General features: G+C 46.8%; 2 protein-coding genes across 6 annotated transcripts in view; both read right to left on the bottom strand.

The window, feature by feature from the left end:
• Nucleotides 1-1263, bottom strand: part of SAMD4A (sterile alpha motif domain containing 4A) — a 98344-nt gene extending 97081 nt beyond the window's left edge. For 2 of the 5 annotated variants that reach the window (XR_010743838.1, XM_066321536.1), the window contains exons 1-2: nt 1076-1260; nt 228-812 (exon numbers count right to left, since the gene is read on the bottom strand). Coding sequence is in view for 4 of the 5 variants with exons in the window: in XM_066321536.1 (XP_066177633.1) it covers nt 228-423 (196 nt within the window). In the remaining variant the exon portion in view is untranslated. Of the gene's footprint in view, nt 1-227; nt 813-1075 lie in introns of all 5 variants that reach the window. The other 3 variants (XM_066321538.1, XM_066321539.1, XM_066321537.1) reach the window with 3 other exon arrangements.
• Nucleotides 1264-11376: 10113 nt separating this feature from the next.
• CGRRF1 (cell growth regulator with ring finger domain 1) lies at nt 11377-21847 on the bottom strand. The gene is made up of 6 exons (XM_066321543.1): nt 21663-21847; nt 18580-18719; nt 16745-16922; nt 16410-16557; nt 13574-13681; nt 11377-12712 (listed from the first exon to the last, which is right to left on the bottom strand). The coding sequence occupies exons 1-6, from the start codon at nt 21764-21766 to the stop codon at nt 12362-12364; spliced, it is 1029 nt and encodes a 342-aa protein (XP_066177640.1). The 5' UTR covers nt 21767-21847; the 3' UTR covers nt 11377-12361.
• Between the last annotated feature and the right edge of the window lie 832 nt (nt 21848-22679).

The raw sequence follows: 22679 nt of genomic DNA, 5'->3' as shown, positions 1-22679 counted from the left end.
TAGTTACACCACGCCATGGAGCGGAGTAGTTTGCTGTGAAAAACCAAACTGAAATAAGCCAAACCCCGTTTGGAAAATAAAACGTGAGCAGGAGAAGCCGTTCCCGCAACCGAGCTGGGGGAGCCCCCGGCTCCCAAACCGCACCCGCTTCTTGGGTGCATTTTTTTAACATTTCGACGGCATTAGAGCACCGCCCGAGAAGGGTCGCAGAAAACGCCAGCACTCACCGGGGTTGTTGGCCTCCCCTTCGAGGATGTGGAGCTCGGTGCAGTCTGCCAGGGAATGCTCGAGGCAGAGCTGGAGGAAGCGAGCCTGGGTCCGGCTGACGCGTTTGAGCAGGGAGAGCAGCGCAACAGTCTGCTCGCACTCGTTCCAGCCCTTGAACCACCCGGCCAACACGCCAACCTGGTCTCGGAACATCATGGTGAGCCGGAGGGACAGCTCTGCGGGGAGAGAATAAATAACCGGGACAGCCTCCCTGCCCCGGCGCCGCTGCCGCCACCGTGCTCGGGTCAGGGGTATGAAAAATAAAAATAATAATAATATTGATTTTTAAAAAAAAAAATCTACTTTGCGACGCGAAGGGCGGGTTTGGTTTCTGGACGCAGCTCTCGGCCTGGGCTGGGTTTTTGCTCCCTCTCTTCTGGCTTCGGTGCAGCGCTGGATTCCTGGAGGGAGGGAGCGAGGGAGGGAAGGAGGGAGGTGGTGGGGCCGAAAAAAAAAAAAAAAAAAAAAGCCAAAAAAAGGAAAATCCCAGCGTCAGGGCTGCAGCCAGCGAGGGGAACGACGTCCTCCCGGCGGGGGCTTCACACCTGGAACAGAGAGAGGAGGGGGCGTCAGGGGGGGCTGCAGGAGGACGAGGAGGAGGAGGATGGACAGGAAGGCTCGCACTCAACCCGCTGCCTTCCTCCCACTCCTCATGCAACGCGCATTCCCACACCGTCACCGCGATCCCCCCACATCCAGCACCGCCATTTGGGTTGGAGGGGGAAGCACCCAACACCGCCCCCCCCCCCCCAAAAAAAAAAAAAAAAGTTCTCCCCCGCACACACACTCTGTGTAAAAACACACTCACCTGACTCATACCGGCCCCGGCGATCGGGGGAGGAGGGGGCGGCGCGGCGTTTTAAGGTGGCCGTGCCATGTCCATGGGATGAAAGGGGGGAAAAAACGAGGGAAGGAGGCGGGAAAAGGGAAAAGGGAAAGAGGGGAGGGGGGGGCGCCCGCGCGCTCCGCGGCGCGAGACTGAGCCCGGCCGCGCGCCGGGCCCCCGCTCCCCCATGTCGCTCATTTGCATACGGGTGACGTCATCGGAAGGTGGGCGGGGCCGAGCCGCACGCCGGAGGGGGGAGCCCGAGGGGGACGCGCGTCCCCCGTGTGTCCCCTCCGTCCCCCCACCCCGCCAGTCCTTTCTGCCACTCCCCCCGGGAATTTTGGGCGATCCTCCTGCACAGGGAATGCTGGAAAACACACTCCGGATCCCCTCCCAGCGCCGCAACCGGCCTGCGGAGCTCCCGCTGGAGGAAACCACCCTCTAGTGGGCCGCGGAGTAATGGCAAGGGGGGGATATTTTGGGGGGGCAAAAGCGCCGCTTTGGGGTTCTCGTAAATGTGGCCTCGTCCCCAAATGGTAATCTTTAAAACTTTTTTTTTCCCCAGAGTTTTGCATATTAGATAAATGTGTTAAATATACATGGATTTAACCCCGGCAAGCACCCAAGTGCAGAGACAGGATTTGTGTTTGGGTTATCATTTCCTGTGCAGATTTTATTTCCCTTTCCCATTTCTCATTTATTTCCTTGCTTTTTTCCTTTCTTTTCATTTATTTCCATCCCATTGCAAGGGGTGAGTGATACGAGTATATATAAGAAGGGAACTGGGGGATAAAAATCCCTAAGCACAAGTGTTTGCAAGAAGGATCAAATACTGAGCATAACCAAACATTTTAGAAAGCAAAAATAAAGGTGTAAAATGTTCTTACCTGTGGGCTTTTTATTTATGGGAATATCTGTCAGTTTTAAGCCATTTCTTGTTCTCTTCTCACTCCAGGCTGTTGTCCAAAGTGTCTCTCCAGCTCTCTCAGAGCCCCTCTAGGAATCCCTTCCCCAAAATATCTGATCCATGTTCAGAACCAAGTGACACTGATACCTCTGCTCGGGGCAGTGGTGGAGTCCCCATTCCTGGAGGGATTTAAAAGCTCTGTGGATGCAGCACTTGGGGACATGGGTCAGTGCTGTGCTTGGCAGTACTGGGGGAATGGTTGGACTCAGTGATTAACTTAGATGGCTTTTTCAACCTTACAGAATCAATGATTCCATGATTCTACCTTTGCAGTATCTCGCAGTCCTCATTACTTTGAGGACAAGGAAGGTCAGAGTTGGGAGACATGCTCAGGTGTCAGAACATGGTCTGTGAGGGAGACACCATGGGATCATGGCAAAGGGGGGGCTGAACCCCTCCCCCAGTGAGTCACAGAATCACAGATCTTAAAGCTCATTTCATTCCAAACCCCTGCCATGGGCAGGGACACCTTCCACTATCCCAGGTTGCTCCAAACCCCATCAAACCTGGCCTGGACACTTCCAGGGATCCACAGCTTCTCTCGGCAGCCTATGCCAGGGCCTCCCCATGCTCACAGGGAAGAATTCCTTCCCAATATCCCATCTGACCCTGCCCTCTGGCAGTGGAAACCATTCCCCTTGTCCTGTCACTCTGGGCCCTTGTCCGAAGTCCCTCTCCAGCTCTCTTGGAGCTATTTTAGAAATCCATGCCCTACAAGTGGCTGTGTTCTCTGGTGGGGGCTGGACAAAGGAAAACTCCATGTTTGTGCATCCCTTGGTTGCTTTTTAAAGCAACACGTGTCTAAATCTGCCCCTTTGGGGGGAAAAATAGTAGTGGGGAAACAAAGGCCACCCCAAATCACTGGGAACATCTGGTCCTGCGTGCTGGAGCATCAATCCCACTGCAGGATGACGAGATGAGGATCACCAGGTAGACGTCAAGCGCAAATGGTCCATCTCACCACACCCGGAGTTTGCTTTTAGCTCTCAGTGTGTCTGGTGACTAATTAAACAAACAGGAGTTCCCTGCCAACAAACCGCGGCCATCTGCCTCATCCTCCGGCTCCATCCCAATAAATGCTCCAGCAAGGAGCCCCTTTCCCCTCACCTAAGTGCCGACAGCCCTCCCGCTGTCGGGGTGTGCTTTGGGATGGCCGTGAGGATGCACCATCTGCCGCGCCGGGTGCGCGTCTCGCACGGGAACGCGGAGCGAGGCTCCAGCGGCACGAGGAGCTCCGGGTGGGAACGCCGCACGCTCACGCCCCGCTAATTTAAGGGTTGCCAAGCTGGCTGTGCCAAGAACGCCTCCCAGGTTTGCATTTTGCATGTCTGAAGTGGGAACGGCAGCGATGGGAAGGATATTTAGGGCTGAAGAAGCAAATGCATCCCGCTGTGGGGCTGGGCAGGGCGCTGGGAAATGGTGTCCCCCCACATCAGCAAGCTGTGGATGAAAAAGGACCAAAGCCACAGTTTCTGTCCTGTGCTCCAGGAGACACCGAGACCATGCTTGCTAATTAATCCAAAAATAATCGCCTGCCGTTTAGGACCCCACAGTTCCTGTTCCCTAGAGTGTCCCAAGGAGGCAGCTGTGGAGGAGTGAGACCCTGACGTAACAGCACACGCCTGATGTTTGGAGGTTTCTATGGTAATTAAAAAACAGATCTGTGACCCGTGGAAGAAATTCCTTGCTGCATTCCGTGCTCTGCAGGGCGGGTGTCCGTGCAGATACATGCGATGGAAGGATCCTCAAGCGGGATGGGAGCAAATCTCCTTCCCTGACTGCAGTGAGGGGACTCATCAACACCCCCGTGACCAACTCTCTTCCCTGTGGATGGAGAATGCAAAGTGCAGACCACGTGTTCTGGGAGCAAAGACACCCCATGCAAAACATGAGGCAGATTGAGTGGAGAAGCAGGGTAATTCTCTTTTATATGGTAATTCCTGTGGGACCTTGGGATCTTTGCAGATCCAGCTGGAGCATTTCTGTAGGGCTACAAGTCTCTGGGTAGGAAGCAGAGGCTGTTAGTGGGGCTGTGCATTGTCCGTGTTGCTGTGGGCTGGGGCAGAGCAAATGCTGGGCTAGGGTGGATCACGGAAACACAGAATATCCTGAGCTGGAAGGGTCCCATAGGGATCACTGAGTCCAACTCCTGGCCCTGCACAGGACACTCCAACAATCCCACCCTGTGCCTCAGGGAGTTGTCCAACTGCTCCTTGAGCTCTGGCAGCCTTGGGGCTGTGCCCATTCCCTGGGAAGCCTATTCAATGGCCCAGCATCCTCTGGGAGAAGAACCTTCCCTGATATCCAACCTAAACCTGCCCTGCCACAGCTCCAGCTGTTCCCTGTCACTGTCACAGAGAGCAGAGATCAGAGCTGCCCATCCAATGCCCCTCATGTGGAAGCTGCACCCTCAGTGAGGTCTCCCCTCAGCCTCCTCTTCTCCAGGGTCAGTACAGCAACATTTAGATTTCTGTTTACAATTTCAGAGGAAAAATAAGAGTCCTATGGTAATATTAGCCAAGCAGGTGGTCTAAGCAAATTAGTGAATCCTGACGATTCTGAGTTCAAAGGAAGCAGTTGCTCATCTCTGTAGAAGCTATCTGATAACATATTTAGCTGAAGAAAGGATGAGTGTATCCACCAGCACACAATGGCCCAGATTTCCTAGCTCATTAAACCCAAATATTAGTGAAAATACCGTGGTAAGCAGCCTGAGATAATTAAACACAACATCACTTCCATTTGTTCCTAAACACAGTGTGGGAATCAGCCACTGGGATGGCAGCATTTCCTTTACCTTGGGTGGTGAAGTGGAGCTGTATAATTCACACAAAAAAACACTCTTGAAAAGCAAACTCACACCAAACAGAAATATAATATTTTTAAAAAAAAAGAGAAAACAATAAAACCTATGTGGGTCTATATTTCCAAACTGGATAGGCAGACATTAAATAGTCACAGAATCCTTGAACGATTTAGGTTGGAAGGGACCTAAAGATCATCTTCCAGCCTTAACAAGACCGTCCACATGGATCAGCTCTCAGTGTGGATGTACAATCACCGCTTCTTAAGCCCTGTTAGTCGAAAATGAAGAGTTGCACAGCCCAAATCCTGGTGAAAGCAGCACGGGCTGACTCCTCTGATGCTAGAGGCAGTGATCACTGGGTGATGCAGGATGAGGGCTGGGAGGAAAAACACATTTAACCCTCTGGCTTGAGCTGTGACAGATCCAAAAGGAAAGAGAAGGAGTGGTGGCATCTGGGTGCACACATCTGGGGAAAGGAGCACTGGGAGATACTGGTTAGCATGGAAGGGCTGCTCACATTTTATTTGTTTAGCCATTGTTAAGGGGTTGCTGTGAGAAGATCCTGTGTCCTTTCTGAAATGCTGGGAGTGCCCGGACATCACCTCTCCGGCAGTGTCAGCTCTGCCCTGCACACTTGATGAGTTGGCTCACAGGGACCCTGGGGACACAGAGCCAACAAAACAAATCAGCTTAACTAATGGTCCTCAAAAAACCACCCCTGGCAAATGTATCACAGGCTGCTCTCATGCCTGGAGATGCCAACAGAATCCATGATGAAGAGGAGCTGAGGGAGAAGGGGATGCAAAAAGGGATGTGAAGGATTTCCCGTAAGTTTCACTAGACTGCCAGTTTCAAGCAACCCCTTGAATATAAATATTGCAACACCTGATCATGCCATCAACAGCAAGTGAATATTTGCAGAATGTGCCTTTGCAGGACTGAGATCTCTGTGTGTGTTGGCCTTCAGGGTAGCCTGGTTATCAGTGCTGGATTGTGGAGCACATGAGACACATCCCATTCTATCCTTTCCAGCCATTGGCATGGGCACAGAGAACAGCTCTGCTCACACCTGGCATGGGTCTGCACCCCTGAGTAGCTCTGAGCCCTCCTTCATGCCCACCAGCACCCCGTAAATGCCTGCCAGCCCAGTAACTCCCTGCACGGCTGTATCCCATCTCATGTTTACCTACAACACTTGGATTTTTCCAACCATTTCCAGCCGGCACTGAGAGCAGCTTGTTGTAGGACTTGGAGCTGACTGAGGCTGTGCTGCGAGCAGATGGCCCTGATGAAACAAGACACTGATCCCCAAGGAGGCACCGTGCAACGGAGCTGCTCGACTCCCTGGCTCCAGCAGCTCCAAGGCAGGCTTGGATATGTGCATTAACATGCACCATCGAGGAAATTGCTTCCCTAACCACCCCTCTCAAGCAACTCTCTTTGGAAGCCTGGTTTCAGCTCGAGGCACGTGTCAGCAGCACTGACACTGTGGCAGTTTTCCTAGTTAGTTATTAATAATGGAGCAGCTGACAAAATTAGGGTAATTTAAGAATATTGTTAAAAGAGAGAGGAGTTCCCAGGCTGGGTGAGGATTTAGATGTAGCTGGGATGCTGTGGTGGAGGAAAACCTCAATGCTCACAATTGGTGAAATGGAAGGGGATTCATATGTGGAAGATAAACAGCCCTCATTGATCCTCCTGCTCCTGGCTCCAAACAACTTCAGCAAAATCCAGGGAAGTGAGACCAAGGGCTGAATGGACTAACAAGCATGTGTAAGCACAGCTGGAACAGATGTAAATGGAGATGATCCACTGAGACCTCTGAGGGCTGTTCTGCATCTTGCCCAAGCCCTCCTAATGACAGAGTGTTGAATGCTGTGAAATTTGATGGAGACTTTTTCATTAAGAAGTTGGTGCCAAAAGGGAAAACTGGAGCTGGCAGACTCATTCACACATTTTTGTGTCTCTGGGAAAACACTTAGATATTGAAAGACTGGGAAAGTTGTAGTCATTTCTTTAATGGGAATCCACCAGCTCTTGGCAAACACTCCTTTTTGCTCCTATAGCAAAATGTAAAGGTAAGTCCTTGTGTCACTCAAGGTGTCTCAGTAGAGGAGGGTTTGGTTGATAAGGCAGCCACTCCAGCTAGGGTTTAGTACTGAGCACCTGGGAGGAGACTGGCTTTCAAAGGAAAGGTAGCAGCCAGGTGACCAACCTTGTCTCATGTATGGCAGCATCTGGTAAATGAAAATCATTGTTTTTCAAGCTGTGCTGTGCCATAAATCAGTGCCCTGATCTTACTTTGATCAATGGAATGTGCTGTCCCACAGGGCTCTGCTCACCCTGGCAAGCAGAGACAATACTATGTCCAACTCCCTCAGGGCTCCTCACTTGCCATCATCACCCTCAGCCTTGCTGCCAGCAATATCCCGCCCCAGGCTCCCTCCAAGCTGGTGCTTTTTGAGCTTGCAGTCTTTCCCTACAGGGAAAATCCTTGAAATCCAGGACCCTCAGGAACTGGAGTGCACAAACCAAATGCAGTGTCTGTGCTGCACGTGAGCAGGGAAGACACAACGTCTGTATCTCACAGTTCTGCTGGCAGGAGACTGATGCCTGATAACCCCTGGTAGAGCTCGGCCTCCAAACTCAACAGCATCTGCAGAGTTATAGGGGAAAAAAATTATCAAAATAATTCCCAAGTTAGCAATCCTCCCCTCCAGCCTGTTTGCCAAAGTGTTGTTCATGAGGGGCTGATAGACACTGGACTAAATAGCACAAAGAGGGAGAGAAGTGATCCATTAGACCTCTCACCAGTCCCCTGACTGCAGCTACTACTGAGAAATCTGCCAGGAAATATTAGATGTGAAGTGGCTATGCAACGGGAGAGGAAAAATTATTAGGAACTGCCAAAACCCCTCAGCTGATGAAGGCAAAAAGCTGGAGGAGGCATTTAAAACCTAGAAAAGCTTTTAAAGTACAAATCTTTGGCTGATAAAAGGTCGCTGCAGACTGAGGATAGAAAATACAGGTAGCAACCAATTGTCCTGATATTATTTCTGGTCCCATAAAAGCAGTTCTGGGATTCACTGAAATCTCAGGAGGGTCCAGGTAGTGCAGGTGTTTTCTAAAGAATGGAAATCAGAGAATCCCAGAATGGTTTGGGTTGGAAGAGACCTTAAAAATCAACTCATTCCAACCCCCTTCCATGGGCAGGGACACCTTCCACATGACCAGGTTGCTCCAAGTTCCACCCAGTCCGGCCTTGAACACTTCAAGTGTGACAGAAATGCAAATCCTTATGTCACAACTGTGACAAACATCACAGTGTTACCCTTTCTGTTACCCTACCTGCCTGAGGACTGCATGTGCAGGGAGAAGGAACAAAAGGAGTTTATTGGGTTTCCCAAGCCTGATGAAGGCTCAATAATCCCAGCATGAATTTATAATGTTATTGATTTCCAAAATTCTGTGAGAGGAACACAAAGACTCCTCACTTTGGACATCAGACTCTGCTGATGGATTAATTTAGTCTTAAGACTGTGTCTAAATGTAGTATTTTTATTCTTTTAAATCATTCCTGTTATGAGATGGTATAACTAAGGCAGGATCTCTCCTAGCTCAGCTGCAGCAGAATCCACACAAAGGTGCCTTTATGTTGGTGTTGCACATTCCCACGAATTTATGGAACCCAACCAGTGGCAGCCCCTTTTTACAGGTATATCCACACTGCACAACAAGCTCTTTTCTCTCTACTCACATTGCTCCAGTGAGTAAAAGCAACACAGAAACAATTTGCAGAGCTGCCCAAGTGACTCTGATGAAGGCTCAGTAAGCCCAGCATGTGTTCAGCAGACACTTTCTGTCCCCCTCTGTGGTTTTGGGGGCTGTTTTGGTAGATCCTGCAAAGCCTGGGACTCTCTAGTGCTCAGTTGTGGCCTCACAGCTGTGCTCAGGTTTGCACCTGCATCCTTGTGTGCCATCAGAAATGGAAGTAATACCAAAGTTATCCAGAAACAAACTCTTAATCCTGATTTTCTCTTTTTTCCTGCCCTTTCTCCTCTTTTTCCAGCATATTCCAGCAAGGCAACACCAAGCCTTTCTAACAGCTCAGTTCAGAGGACTTCTGCTGTAGCAGATGAAATTCAGCTATCCCTGGCATTAATTACATCAGCTACACACACACAGGACACCAGGGACAGCCTCTGCAGGAGCTGCACGTCTGCTGCAGTGACAGAGGCCAGTCCTTGTTTACTCTGGATGTGAGGACAGCTGAGCAAGTGGTGACTGGTGGCTGCAGAGACCTCCACTGACAGACAGCCCCAGACCCCCCCTCAACTGGCAGATGTCACCTGGAGACCTGGCAGAGTTTCCTCAGGGCACAGGGAAATCAACAGGAGAAACTCACCCAATTCCTGTCTGTTTTTACCATACTTGAAGTTTGATGTTGGCATGTAAATGAGACATTTAAATCAGATTCACACAGAAGCTCATCTTAAAGCTGAACAAAAAAATGTACCTGGGCAGCCTGTGGATAGCCTCCATTATTCATCATTTCAGTGAAGAAATTTTCCCTGTTATCCAATCTAAACCTCCCCTGCTGCAACTTGAGGCTGTTTCCCCTTGTCCTATTCCTTGTTTCTGGGGAGAAGAACCAACCCTCACCTGGCTGCACCCTCCTGTCAGGGAGTTGTACAGCAGCCACCTGAGCTGACCTGGATTTTCCCTACAACTATTTTCCCCTCTACTCAGGAGGCAGATGAGGAGGAAGGATAATCCTAACACAGCAACTTTCCCGACAGAAGGAAGATGCCCATGTCACAGTCCATCGGCAACTTGGAAAGACACCTTGGGACATCCCTAAATAGCAGCACTTTGTCTGATCAACCCATTTGGAAGCCTCAGCTCTGATTAGGGTTGATGAATCAAATCAAACCAACCTCTCCTGTAGCAAAAACCATTATAAATGTGAAACACTCCAGTGGTGCTTAAAAGAACCAAGTCCTGTTGCCAGCAGTCTTCCCATGTTCCTTAATATCACCAAATCTGTAAACATCATCTATAATGAGCAGAAAAAGGAATGTTATATCACCTCTATTACAATAGGGTGACAGAGCAGAACAGCCTCTGTCAATAAACTGTTTTTGTGGGTCATAGGAAGGTTTTATTCCTCTCTTAGAGCCTTGAATCTCTGCTTTAAGACAACCAAGGGACACACTGGGCAACTTTAGAGCTGCTCCTTTTCCTTCTCACCTGATCTGTATTTTGGCATGGCTTCTTAGAAGAAGGTCAAACGTAATGAAGCATCTACTGTACTTTTTATAACTCTCATCAGGTCTTTCATTTGGGCCAGCAAGGAAGCTTGTTAGAGCAGAGAAAGCAACTAAGCATCTCTGGAAAATCATCTTGCTCTATTAAAAGAGAAAGTAACAAATGAAAAGCTGGGACAGACTTAATGGTAAATACATGGCCTGGCAGTTCAGCACAGCTACATCCTGCTTGCCATTATTATTTAATACTGGCATCGATTGAAGGATGAGGCAGACCAGGCAACTCTCTGTGGGGTTACCTGAATACCATTTCACTGTGAGATTAAATAAGCCCACGGGTTTGGATCACGCTGTTTGATGGGAGATTTTAATTAATTGATTAAATATTGGTGACTAGTGTGGTCAAGCAGTAAACAACAACTCCTTCATGACCTCCGTGGGCAAACAAGTCCCTGCTAATTATCAGTGCCCAGCTCCAGGGTGGAACCAGCACAGCATTAACCTGCTCCTCTGGAATAACAAGCTGCCCAGCCACTGTCCCACATGCTGTGTGAGCCGTTGGTGTGGAAGCAGCTGCTGCCATGGATCAGGCACTGCTCCATCCCCACAGACACCTTGGGGTATCAGTCATTCCTGGTTGATACACAGTGCAAACAACAGCCTGGTTTGTCCAGCAGTTTATTCCCAAGTTGTCCCTGGCCAGGATGGTCACTTTAGACAGAGCAGATAAATTATCTTACAACCAGCCTGCTGATCACTGGCTGGAAATCTGTGGCTACAGGCATCAATTCCCCACTTCTATCTGTCCTTACAACTAACCATTACTCTTTCCAAAAGCACCACCTAAATCTTTTCCTCAGAGGTAATTGCCAGGAGTTTAGAAGCAGGGTCACAGCGAACAATAATAAAAAAAGGATGGAAAGGTGAAGATGGAATACCTTTGAGTAGGGGAAGCTTCTTTCCCCGTTTTGGAGGTGTTCAGCACATTGTGTGTACCCTGCATACACTGCTACAAGAGAGTGGAGCTGAGGATCGTGGAGCACACCTTTCTCTGCCTGAGCCCGAGCAGTTCTCCTGGAATTGGATGTGGACAAAAGCTGCAAGGGAACAAAAGGGAGGACAGAAAACAACTACTCCCCTTTTCTACACATTCTAAGGAGCATTTTTCCTTATATGAGCAGATGTGAGACTCAGCTCGTTTGTCTTTAGGATAATTTGTCTCTCTTTAAAGAAACAAACCACCTTCTTTTCTCAACAGCCATTTTTATTGCTTTTGACAACACACCACTGCAGTGAAAGGAAATAATTTTCTGCTATTCTTTAGCTTCTTCTTTTGTTCGAGCAGGTACATTTCCTGGGACTATTGATAAGGGTAACTGGTTGTTACTGGTCAGCCAAGCTGACCATGCAAGTGAAAAGAGTTGGAAACCCCTCAAAGCACCACAAAACTGCCACCACTCTGGAGAGTGATTAACCAACACTTGAATGGAGAACAAGTTCTTACAGGCACTGCCAACAAGACTGAAAGTCTGTGTCTCAAGATGTCATCGCAGGGGCTCAGGCTTGAAAGTGTCAGCAAAATGTCGTTCAAGAATAATCAACAAAAATCTTTCCAAAGGGCTTTGGCCTAAGTCCCTCACAAACAAATCCTTCAAAGCAGCCAGAAACACTGTCCTGAGACACACCTTCAACCCTCATCTCCTGCTACAGTCCAACCTTCAACTACAAAATAAACACACACGGGGTTAACAATGAAGAATATTTACTTTCCTTCATATGGTACATTCTGTAAAGTGCTAAGTTCCTAAATTATACCGAGTTAAAACTATATACAGCTCTAGTATTTTAAACACAATAAATATGGAATGAGCCTTGTGCAACTGCACTGGCAAGTTTAATTCTTTTTTTAGTAGACAGCCTAAATTTAGTAGTCAAAACAGCCTCCAATAGTGCTCCAAGAAAATCTAGGAAGCAGTTATAAATAAAATCACATCCTTCAGAGCTATCCTACGCACTTCTCCTGTCCACATTGCATGGGTAAGCAGTGCTCCTGCGAGCATATGGAGCGAGGAAAAATAAGGAAGCTGAAAATTACCCGACAAAAAAGAAGAAAAAAAAAAAAAAAAGCCAAATCCTACAAGTTCACGCTACATATCCTCCCATAAATAGTCTGGCTTCCACATTTAATCTTAGTGCACACAACCCAGGTCTTTTATTTTTAACTCCCGCTAAAAAACTCTTCCAGGAAGAACATCTTGCAAAACACGGGTCGATTCATCCTCATCTTGCTCCTTTTTGCTGCAAAGTGGAAAAGACTCCTGCACGAACTGCCTGCACATTGGGCACTGCTGGAAATACTTGATGCAGCCATCGCACAGGCACGTGTGTCTGCAGGGCAGGAGGACCCAGTTCACGGGGCCGTTCTGGCAAACAACACAGTCTTTGCTGTTTTCTTCCTGCAATTCTGGTTCATCTGCAGCCAGCCCAGCCTTTTCCAGCAGCCCTCTGTCAGTGCTGCTCTCATCAGGGAAAGGATCGCTGGAGGAAGGTGCAGGACTATTTGCAGACATGAAGAGTTGCTAAAATACACATAAACACAAATATTTAGGAGTGAACAAACTCTTTCCCACTCTCTGCACTCACACAGGTGCAATGGTAGTTCCACTGGGTCCGTTCACTGGGTCAAACAGTGCCAAACTCTGTGTGGGTCCTGGCAGCTTCCTGGCCTCCAGCTAAAGGCATTTCAGAAACATGAAATTACATAAAACAGTGGGAAAATATTAAAGATAAGTCCTCAGACCTTGGCTGCATCAAATCAACATCATGCATGAACTTTAACAGAAGTGCTCAGGTTTTGAGCAGCTCGGGTTTGTTTCTGGTCCATCAGTCTCTGTGCCTAGAGGGATTTTCTATCCATTCCTACCAAAATTATATCCACCACGCTGTCAAATCTGCTTCACTCAAACTATTCTGCTCTTGCTCATATTCCAATCCCTATTCCTATTTTTGTCTTATTATACGTGAGGAGCAAATTCTCCTGGGCATGATTCCTAAGTATAGGGCAAGAAAAACGGAATTTCAAAAAATAAGTTTCTTCTGAGGCTTTCCTGATTAAAAGAGAATTTTGGAGAAAGGAAATAAACATTCTGGGAAGAAGAAGCATTCAACAGTGAATTTCTTCCTACTGCTTTACTAAGTGGACACTAGGACTCCTAGATCAGAAGCAGGTATTTTCTCCAGGAAATCTTGAATATTTTCATGGAAAGTATTTCTGTACAGTAAGTTCCTGTGGCACTACTTAACTGATAAAATAATTTTAACAACCATCCAGCTCTTCGCCTGACAATAGAAGTCTTGTACAAATTTAGGCTCCTGCAAGCCTACACAAACTAAAGTTAACACTGTCACACACATGAAACCAGACTCCATGCGTGGCTTACCTTCAGATCATGGTATTGACCTTGAGCTAGGAGGAGATACTGATACAAAATTCGGCAGGAAAGTCTGTAGCTTTCATCAGGAATGTGAATTACAGCCACCATTGCAATCTACAAACAGAAAAAATTCTATGTTTAATAACTTATCACTCAGTATGAGAGAACTGAGGGCATTCACTCTGGAGAATAGAAGGTTCCAGGGAGAGCTCAGAGCCCCTTCCAGCAACTAAAGGGGCTCCAGGAGAGCTGGAGAGGGACTGGGGACAAGGGATGGAGGGACAGGACAAGGAGGAATGGCTTCCCACTGCCAGAGGGCAGGGAAAGATGGGATATTGGGAAGGAATTCTTCCCTGTGAGGGTGGTTAGGCCCTGGCACAGGATGCCCAGAGAAGCTGTGGCTGCTTCTGGATCCCTGGAAGTGTCCAAGGCCAGGCTGGATGAGGCTTGGAGCAGCTTGGGATAGTGGAAGGTGTTCCTGCCCATGTCAGGGGTGAAATAAGATCATCTTTAAGGTCCCTTCCAACCCAGATTATTCCATTCTCTGATTTATTTTGGTACCGCTTCTGACCTGCTTAACTCTTTAGGCAATCAGGAATTCAACAATGTTGACTTCAAGCACTGACCAAAAAAACCCCAAAAAACCAAAAAAACCCACACTGGACAAGGTATAAACAGGATGTGGGACAAGAGAGCCCTTGGTGCTCCTTCTGCTCCCACCCTGCTCCCCCATGGAGCTCTTCTGTGGCCAGTTTATAGCAGAGACCTGCTCTGGCTGCTCCCACCTCAAGGAATTACACCCCAAACTGGAACAGCACCTGAGCAGTCTTCTCCACTTTCTCCCCCATCCCTCACAAACACACAGACTGCAGTTTTTAGGCTCCAAAAATCACTAAGAAGTGTCACTGATTGGCTTGTAATCTGAGCAGGCAGAAGACAAATTTCACTGGCAAGGATTCTGAACCCCCATGGGCTGACTTTAGATAATTCCTCTGGAAATGCAAGCACTCTAATCTTGCATGCTGTGCCTAACAACCCCCACCCTGCCCAAATTACGTAATAGCCTCTAAAAAGCTGGGAAAAAAGAAAGTGAAATTCAATATTATTGTAGTTCCCAGAAACTGTCAAAAGAGAAATGAAATACAGAAGCTGTTTTGCTTTAAAAAGAAATTTAAAGGCAAATTAGACTTGCACTTCAAAATCTACACATAGCTAATTAAATACAGAGTTCAAATGTGTATGTACCTACACATATGGATTTATAAGAACTGAATTCACTATTCCTTGGCAAAAGAGTCTTCTTTTTCTAAATCACAGTGCCTGAGATCTAAGCTTCCACTTTATCCGTGACAATTATTCCAGTAATTTCTGTAACTTCATATATGGTCATGCTAATTTTCTGGATCTAGAGGAAAATTATGGCACAAATACAAGTAGGAATGATCTTGCCACGAAACCAGTTAGGATGAAAATCAGATCCCTCCCCCAGGAATGAGACACTGGAACACCATTCACAGTGATGGACACCCACACAGACCCCCCATAAATAATTCAAAATGGTAATACCACACTGGCAACAATCCATTTCCACACTCCATTTCTATTTTACAAGTTTGTTTCAACAAATCAGACACAATTCTGGCATTTGTCTGGCAAGGAGTTCAGGTAGAGTTACTCCTAGACTGGATTTATGGATTCTAGATGTGTTCCTTTCCTCCAAAACCAGAGGGAAAATACCTCCCGCACTCTCCTTCCACCTCTTTCTTCTATGCTAGGGCTCAAAAGAGGGGTGTTACAAATTCATGCCCATGCTAATGTCAAATACATTCAAATACCACATTTAGAGTCTCTTTATGTTAAACTAATCTGACATCTGAACCTATAAAAATATATTAAAAAATTACAACATTTCAAGTAGGGACAGGAGGGAGGAGAGCAGTCCTGAAGTCAGGTGACAAGAAGCCAAGGACAGCCATCACCTGGAAAGGGGACAAATTTCTTAGGCACTGGTGTGATTACAGCTTGCAGGTGAATGCATGGGAAGAGTGTTCAGTGGATTTAGGCAATTTGCTTCTGAGTTCAGTTGTGCTACTGGTTCAAGGAGTTGGTGCAAGCAGATTTTCAATCCAGTGAAAAGATGAGAGATAAAAATGTGTTTCAAATTATTCAGGGATCATTCATTTAGAGTTTATAAAGAGTATTGAACAGCATGTGGCAAGGCTGAAGGTGCTCTAATAGCAAAAGATTAGGAGGAGACCTTTTTGGGGGAGCTAAGTATTTCCTATGAGGCTCAAGCCAGACCTTCACCCCTTCCTGTAAGTGCCCTGGCCTTGGCTCCTGTGAGACACAACCAGGATACTGACCTGGAGCAGAAAGGTAATTTCTGTGTTTCTAACAGCCAAGGCAGCAATCAGCTCCATATCTGTGCCAGACACAAAAAAAATCCTGCTGCCTTCTTTACAGAATCTGAGAGTCTGTATAAGTGCAAGAGCTCCACCCCAGGCCCATGTGATCCCAGAAATCAGACTAACAGGTTGCTAAACTGCCCCAACCCTTATTCCTCTTACCACAGGGACTTTGGAGGGTGGAAGCTTTGGAGAAATCACAAGCATCTTTTAAATGCTGTAGTGAGTAAGTAAAGAGTAAGCAATGTTTCTCCACTGCCTTTTCAAAGACTGAGGTTCTGAAGTTTAAGCTTTGAACCACTTTATTTTAGAAAATAAGGAAGTCAGAAACCAAATTCTAGGGAATGGGAAAATGAAGCTGCTTTATTCAAGCCTCTCTCCTGAAACATTCAGACCTGAAACATAGTGACCCTGAAATATACTCTGAGATTACTTACAATATCATATATTTCTCTGTCTTCTTCATCTGCTAATGTCAGCACTGCTACCAAGGGATAGCGAGCTCTAGGCACGGGGCCAAAATCCACAACTTGAGCATCTTCTGGTAACTGACAATATTTCTCTGCCTTGTCATTTTTTTTAATGCTTTGTCTGTGTCAAGGAAAACAATCAGTGGCTGCAGTTGAAGACAAATGTGACGTTTGCATAAAGAATATTTCTCATCGTGTTTGTTCATAAACGAGTTGTGCCAAAATTCGCGTTCACCAGCCTCAACACTCCCTGTGCCAAAAAAATCAACATGTTTTGTCAAAACAATTCGAAAAAAGGATACAAGTGCTGCTGTTTGTAGAGGTATTCGTTGTAGAGAGCATCCTCTAATGTCTGAGGAGTCTTTATTCTGAAGCAGTAGACGTGTTTCTGCAGCGCTTCGTGGAGTTTCTGGACATTGCAGCCCCAGTAGCAGGTAAGGACACAGTCCTCCAGGCAGTCAGGTATCAGTGTTACACCCCCTTGGAGAAAGAGGAGAGGGATTTCATTAACTCAACACATGAAGGAATCCTGGAATAGCTAAATCCAGATGCTTGAAGAGCTACAAGCAGAAAACAACTTCAGTGTCACAGATTTTTAGCATAGAACCATAAAAGTATAGAATAGCTTAGGGTTGGAAGGGACCTTAAAGCTCATCCAGTTCCACCCCCTGCCATGAGCAAGGACATCTTCCACTATCCCAGGCTGCTCTAAGCCCCGTCCAACCTGGCCTTAGACACTTCCAGGGATCCAGAAGCAGCCACAGCCTCTCTGTGCACCCTGTGCCAGGGCCTCACCACCCTCACAGGGAAGGATTTCTTCCCACTATCTCATCTATCCCTGCCCTCTGGTAGTGGGAAGGCATTCCTCCTTGTCCTGTCCTTCCAGACCCTTGTAAAAGTCTCTTTTTTAGGCTTCTTTGAGGTACTGAAAGGCTGCAGTTAGGTCACCCCTAAAATGATAAACATTATAAAATAACGAAAATTATTTATCATTATAAACAAATCTTCTAACGATTTAGATTCAGCTTGGTGTTTATGGAAGTCAGTGGGGATGAGGAGGTGGGTGTGAGAAGATAAAATGGCTGATAAAGCCCACAAAATACCACATGCATTTTATGAATGGTGAATTTTAACTTCTCGTAACACTTTATACACTCATTGTCAGATCCAAGAGCACAAACCTTAGCCATAAGTCTTAACCAAAGTCCATACCCTCCTGAGATAATGGTATTAATTGCATCATTAATCTACAAACCTCGCTGTGGTCTCACGGAATAAGGCTCTTGATCATGCAGAGGGGGGAGAAAAGGGGTATCTGTGCTCTCCATTCTTTTTCCAAAAACCTGTGAACTTCTAAACACTTCCTGCACAAACAGGAGCAGGAGTGCTCAAAGCTCCTGAAAAATCCCAGTTACCTGAATTGTTGGATTTGTTATGTTAGGGGGGTTTTATGTTGAGGGAGGGGGGAAATCTGCTGCAGCCCTTCCTCATGCATTAGAAGGCCTCATATCTGTGTGGGTGGAAGATGCCCAGCCTTGCTCACTGGTTCCCAGTGGTACAAAGGGCCATGAATTCCACTTGCTGTGTGGGTGATTTCAGGAATGATAAGGATGGCTTGAAGTCTGATCCAAACAGATATTTGAATTCAGTTTCCATTGGAGAACAGATAGAAAAAGAGGGTGATGATTTATTTATCTATTTATTAAAAATAGTGCACTTCCAAACACCACTGAAGATCTGGGCTTAGATTTAAGTGGGTGGCACATATTCCATAATGAATTCTGTACAATTCTACAATTCCATGAAATTTATAGAAACGCCCACAGTGGCTGGTAATTTGCAAATGTTTTAGTTACTTTAAGATCTGTAATAGCAGGAAGTGTTCCATTAATGAGAATTAAACTGTACCTCCATATCCAAACATCTCACTTCTAAAAACACGTTTATAAACTGTGTAAAAGCTTATTTCTGTTGGAATGGAAGTGTATTTCTGAGGAATTATGATAGAGAAAAAGGATGAGAGCAAGAACAATGATCTCCTTTCCCACCCAAACCGTCCTATGATTCTAGACAGAAAATGGAAAGCACTAAGTTCAGGAATGAAAATTGACAAAAATCACATAAGAAATCCACTGACTTGTTACTGAAGCTGCAGCAGGATTAAGAATCTCCAATCCAAAAGGATTCTTCACTTGTCTCATCCGCTTTTTCAACACCCTTGTGCTGGAATCTGTCTCTTCTGAGTTCCTCAGAATAACAGGAACACCCAAACCAAACCTAGGAGACACAAAACAGGAAGAATGAATGGGTTCGTGTTAGTGTTGACACATTTGATTATTTTTTTTTTGTCAGCTCTAAATAACAAACAGCAGAACAAATAGAGGTAGCTTGCCTTTGCAGAATGTCTGCTAGGATACATGGATAATATATCCTGCCATTTCAGCTCCAGCTTTTTGTCAGAAGGCAGGAGTCTGAACACTGATGCAGGGAATCTCTTAAGCGGCAAAATTTTGCTCTGGGTTTCCACAAAGGGAATAAAATTAATGAGAGTTGTCAGTGCCCTCTAGTGGTAAAGGGTTAGGCCAGAATTTCCTCCCATCTGAGTCCTGCAGAACTGAGGAGGCTGAGGCTGCATTCCAGCCTCCTCCCGTGAGCAGGGATACTTTGCACTATGCCAGGTTGCTCCAAGCCCCATCCAACGCGGCCTTGAACAATTCCAGGAATGGGGCAGCCACAGCTTCCCTGGCAAATCTGTGCCAGGGCCTCATCTCCATCACAGCCAATAATTCCTTCCTAATATCCAACTTCAAGCTGCTCTCTGTTCAAAAGCCATTCCTTTCAGGGAAACATTTGCACTTCATCAGTGGCATCATCAAAGGCTCTTGGCCATCCTTGATTTGGCCACACAGAGGTCAGCTCCCTCTGCTATAAGGGAAAACAAAAACACCCAGAGTGACTTCCCTGGGGCTGTAGGGGAATATCCCAGTTAAACATCTCACAAAGTAACCAGAGGCAGCAGCTGCTTCCCTTCTTCTTCAATATCCAAACCTCAACGGAGCCGATCTCTGCAGCTGTGCACAAAGGTGTGTCCTGTTTTATACCAGAATTTGCCTGAGTGTGAAGGAAAATCCCTGTTCCTTGGAAGCTTTCTTTGCTGCTTGAAAGCAACAGGATTATCCTCATGAAAAGCAGCAAGATAAAAGAGCCTCTGGTACAGTTTTAGCAGCAGCTGAAGGCATGGAGGCCTTTCTGTTCCACATTAAGGTGTGGCTCCCTGTAAATTTGAAGTGTAGGAAGTATGAATAAAGATATAGTTTTTTATTTTATGATCTAACAGTCCAGATCATTAGCTGGTAGAGGAGAATATTAATTTCTTCAGAGCTAGCTTAGAAAAGGCAGGAATTTCCAAGGATTTAGTTAATGAATTAATGTCTCTACAGAGCCAGACTTCCAACAGGTTCTGAGCCTTCAGCTCCTCCTAACAGGAGCATTCCCCTCCAGCTAAAAATACAATGCCCAGGTAATCAGGTGATCTAAATTCCACTTCACCCCTGTGCCCAGGGCACCCGTGGGACTGGCTCTGGAAGCTGCCTGAGCATTAACCTACTTGGCCTGTGAGCAGAGCCACAAGTATCCAGGGCTGGCCACAGGAACAGACGCTCCTCCCACCACTGACAAATGAGAACATGAACATTCCTGAGCAGTTGGTGTTTTTCAGGCTGACTGACACCACCACAAACACATCATTACACAAATTAATACTGAAAATTATGGGGGAGCCCAAACGCCACTGCAGCAATAGATCAGGTATTCTGTGCTCCGGTGACACCATTTGCATTTACAGTGCTCTTTGTGGCAAATGAAGGATTTGAGTTGTTTTCCTGAGCAAGCTCAGGAGCACTTGTGCTCTAACTGCAGCTGCAGGCATGGGGAAATCCCTTGGAGGCTCCTGGTCATGGCCATGGCACAGAAGAATTCCAAGGGAGATGCAAATACCCCTGAGCAGCTGCCCACACCTGCTTATATGTGCTGAGCTCCTGGCTACAGCTTCTCCTTGATTAACAGGCCCTTAACACTCCAGTTTGGAAAAAAACCAAAAAAACCCAAACCCCCCCCCAAAAAACAAAACAAAACAAAAACAAACAAACAAACAAAACACATATTTACATAAACTGCAATAACACTTAGTGCATGTGCAATTGGAATCTCTGATCCTGGATAAAAAATGTCTCTTCACAGTCCTCTGCATACCCTATACCCAAAAGACACCAGTGGACAGGTGCACACATGTAAGGATCTTGTAGCACACAACTATTTCAGAACACTTCGAGCAGGCGATTGCCAGCATTTACTACAAGTAGATAAATAATGATTAAACTGGCAAAAGGATCAGTGGTTAGGGATAGACATAATGATGATTCATCTAATCATGGCTCAGTATCATCATTTTCTTAAAGATGCCTTTATCACCAGCACTCTGCAGATATTAATGTGGAATCAAAGAGAGAACCAATAACTCAAGTTTTATTTTTACAAGCCACACAAGTATGATGTAGCCACAATTCCTACATGAAAGATTTTGATTGCAAATCAATGCTCTGCACTTGGCCAGTACCAGTATTTATATTTACACCTGCTCCTGAGAGTTAGGGACATTCAAGGAGCTGTTTCTGAAAAAGGCAACAGCGGCATCTTTGCGGCATCCTCTCAAACACATGCAGAAACTCTTCCACTCACCATGCCTCCAGACATTTCAGGAGATCAGTTCACAGATTCACAATCATTTAGGTTGGAAAAGACCCCGCCTGCACCCAGGGAGTTGTGGAGAGCCAGAAGGTCCCCCCTGAGCCTCCTTTTCTCCAGGCCCAGCCCCTTTCCCAGCTCCCTCAGCCTCTCCTGGTGCTCCAGACCCTTCCCCAACTCCGCTCCCTTTCCAGGACACACACACAGTTCAGTAGATACAAACGCATTGCTGGCCAATAATATGAATGGCATTACGAAAAACACTAAGAAAACACTTCGGTATTACTGAAAGAGGAACGAGCTTAACAGAAATAAGTATAATTCATTTTAAAAATTATTTTTATTGCTCGTTTAGAAGCCTAGGAGAGTTTGGGTCGGAAGGGACCCTTCCAAGCCCCTGCCGTGGGCCTGGCCTCGTCCCCCCTCAGCACAGCCCAGTCCCCCTCGGCCGAGCCCCACCGGCCCCAGAGCACTGACCAGCCGAGGACGAGCGCGCTGGTGACGAGGAAGCAGACGGACACCAGGGCGATGTAAAACAGCGGCGAATACTCGTACAGCGTAACGAGGAACACAGCGGCCATCGGGACGGCCGCACCGCCCTCAGCCCGCGACTGAAGCCGCTGCCCTCAGCCGGCCAGGGACGGGGCGGGGCCATGGCGGCACCGCCGAGGGAAGCCGCTGCCCTCAGCCGGCCAGGGACGGGGCGGAGCCATGGCGGCACCGCCGAGGGAAGCCGCTGCCCTCAGCCGGCCAGGGACGGGGCGGAGCCATGGCGGCACCGCCGAGGGAAGCCGCTGCCCTCCGCCGGCCAGGGACGGGGCGGGGCCATGGCGGCACCGCCGAGGGAAGCCGCTGCCCTCAGCCGGCCAGGGACGGGGCGGAGCCATGGCGGCACCGCCGAGGGAAGCCGCTGCCCTCAGCCTGCCAGGGACGGGGCGGGGCCATGGCGGGCCCAGTGTTCCGGGGTTGGCACAGACATCATGAAACGTCACAGTTGAAATAATACGTCAAAGACAACTTTATTGAAACACATGGCAAAATCAAAATATCATTTGTATCCATGTACTTATATCAATATATATAGTTTCTATCAAGTCCTCTATGTACAGCTATTATATATTTTATGACATCTATTTCATGAAATATGCCATATACAATTCATAGACAAAAATATACACTTATGCATTACTGCAAAATTCTACCACATTATATATCACATATAAAAGGAACATCATATATTTCATACAGTACACTGCAATGTAATGTTTTTCTAAAACTAAAAAAAAAATAGTACTTCATGATTAATACATTTATACTCCCAGCAAAATTCTAGTATTGCATTTCTTCTAGCTTGTACATATAGCAATCAAAACCTATTATTAGGAACACCAGTTAACATATTCTACAATCTCATGATTTAACAAAAGAGTTATCTAAATATAATAAAAATATGCAGTTAATTCTAAACTTTTCCCCTGCTGAAATCCATTTGGC

This window comes from Sylvia atricapilla, chromosome 6 (genome assembly GCF_009819655.1).
Source record: "Sylvia atricapilla isolate bSylAtr1 chromosome 6, bSylAtr1.pri, whole genome shotgun sequence".
NCBI classification, from domain to species: domain Eukaryota; kingdom Metazoa; phylum Chordata; class Aves; order Passeriformes; family Sylviidae; genus Sylvia; species Sylvia atricapilla.
Note: the sequence above shows the minus strand (reverse complement) of the source record. Positions and strands in the feature narration are given on the sequence as shown.

Excerpts from the sequence above, each read along its gene's own strand:
- CGRRF1 (XM_066321543.1), bottom strand. The coding sequence starts at position 21,766 with ATGGCCGCTGTGTTCCTCGTTACGCTGTACGAGTATTCGCCGCTGTTT. Across the intron at positions 13,682-16,409 it reads ACAGAGAAATATATGATATT|ATTGCAATGGTGGCTGTAAT; the intron begins GTAAGTAATCTC and ends TTCTGTTTGTAG. Across the intron at positions 12,713-13,573 it reads GTCAATACCATGATCTGAAG|CAACTCTTCATGTCTGCAAA; the intron begins GTAAGCCACGCA and ends TGTGTATTTTAG.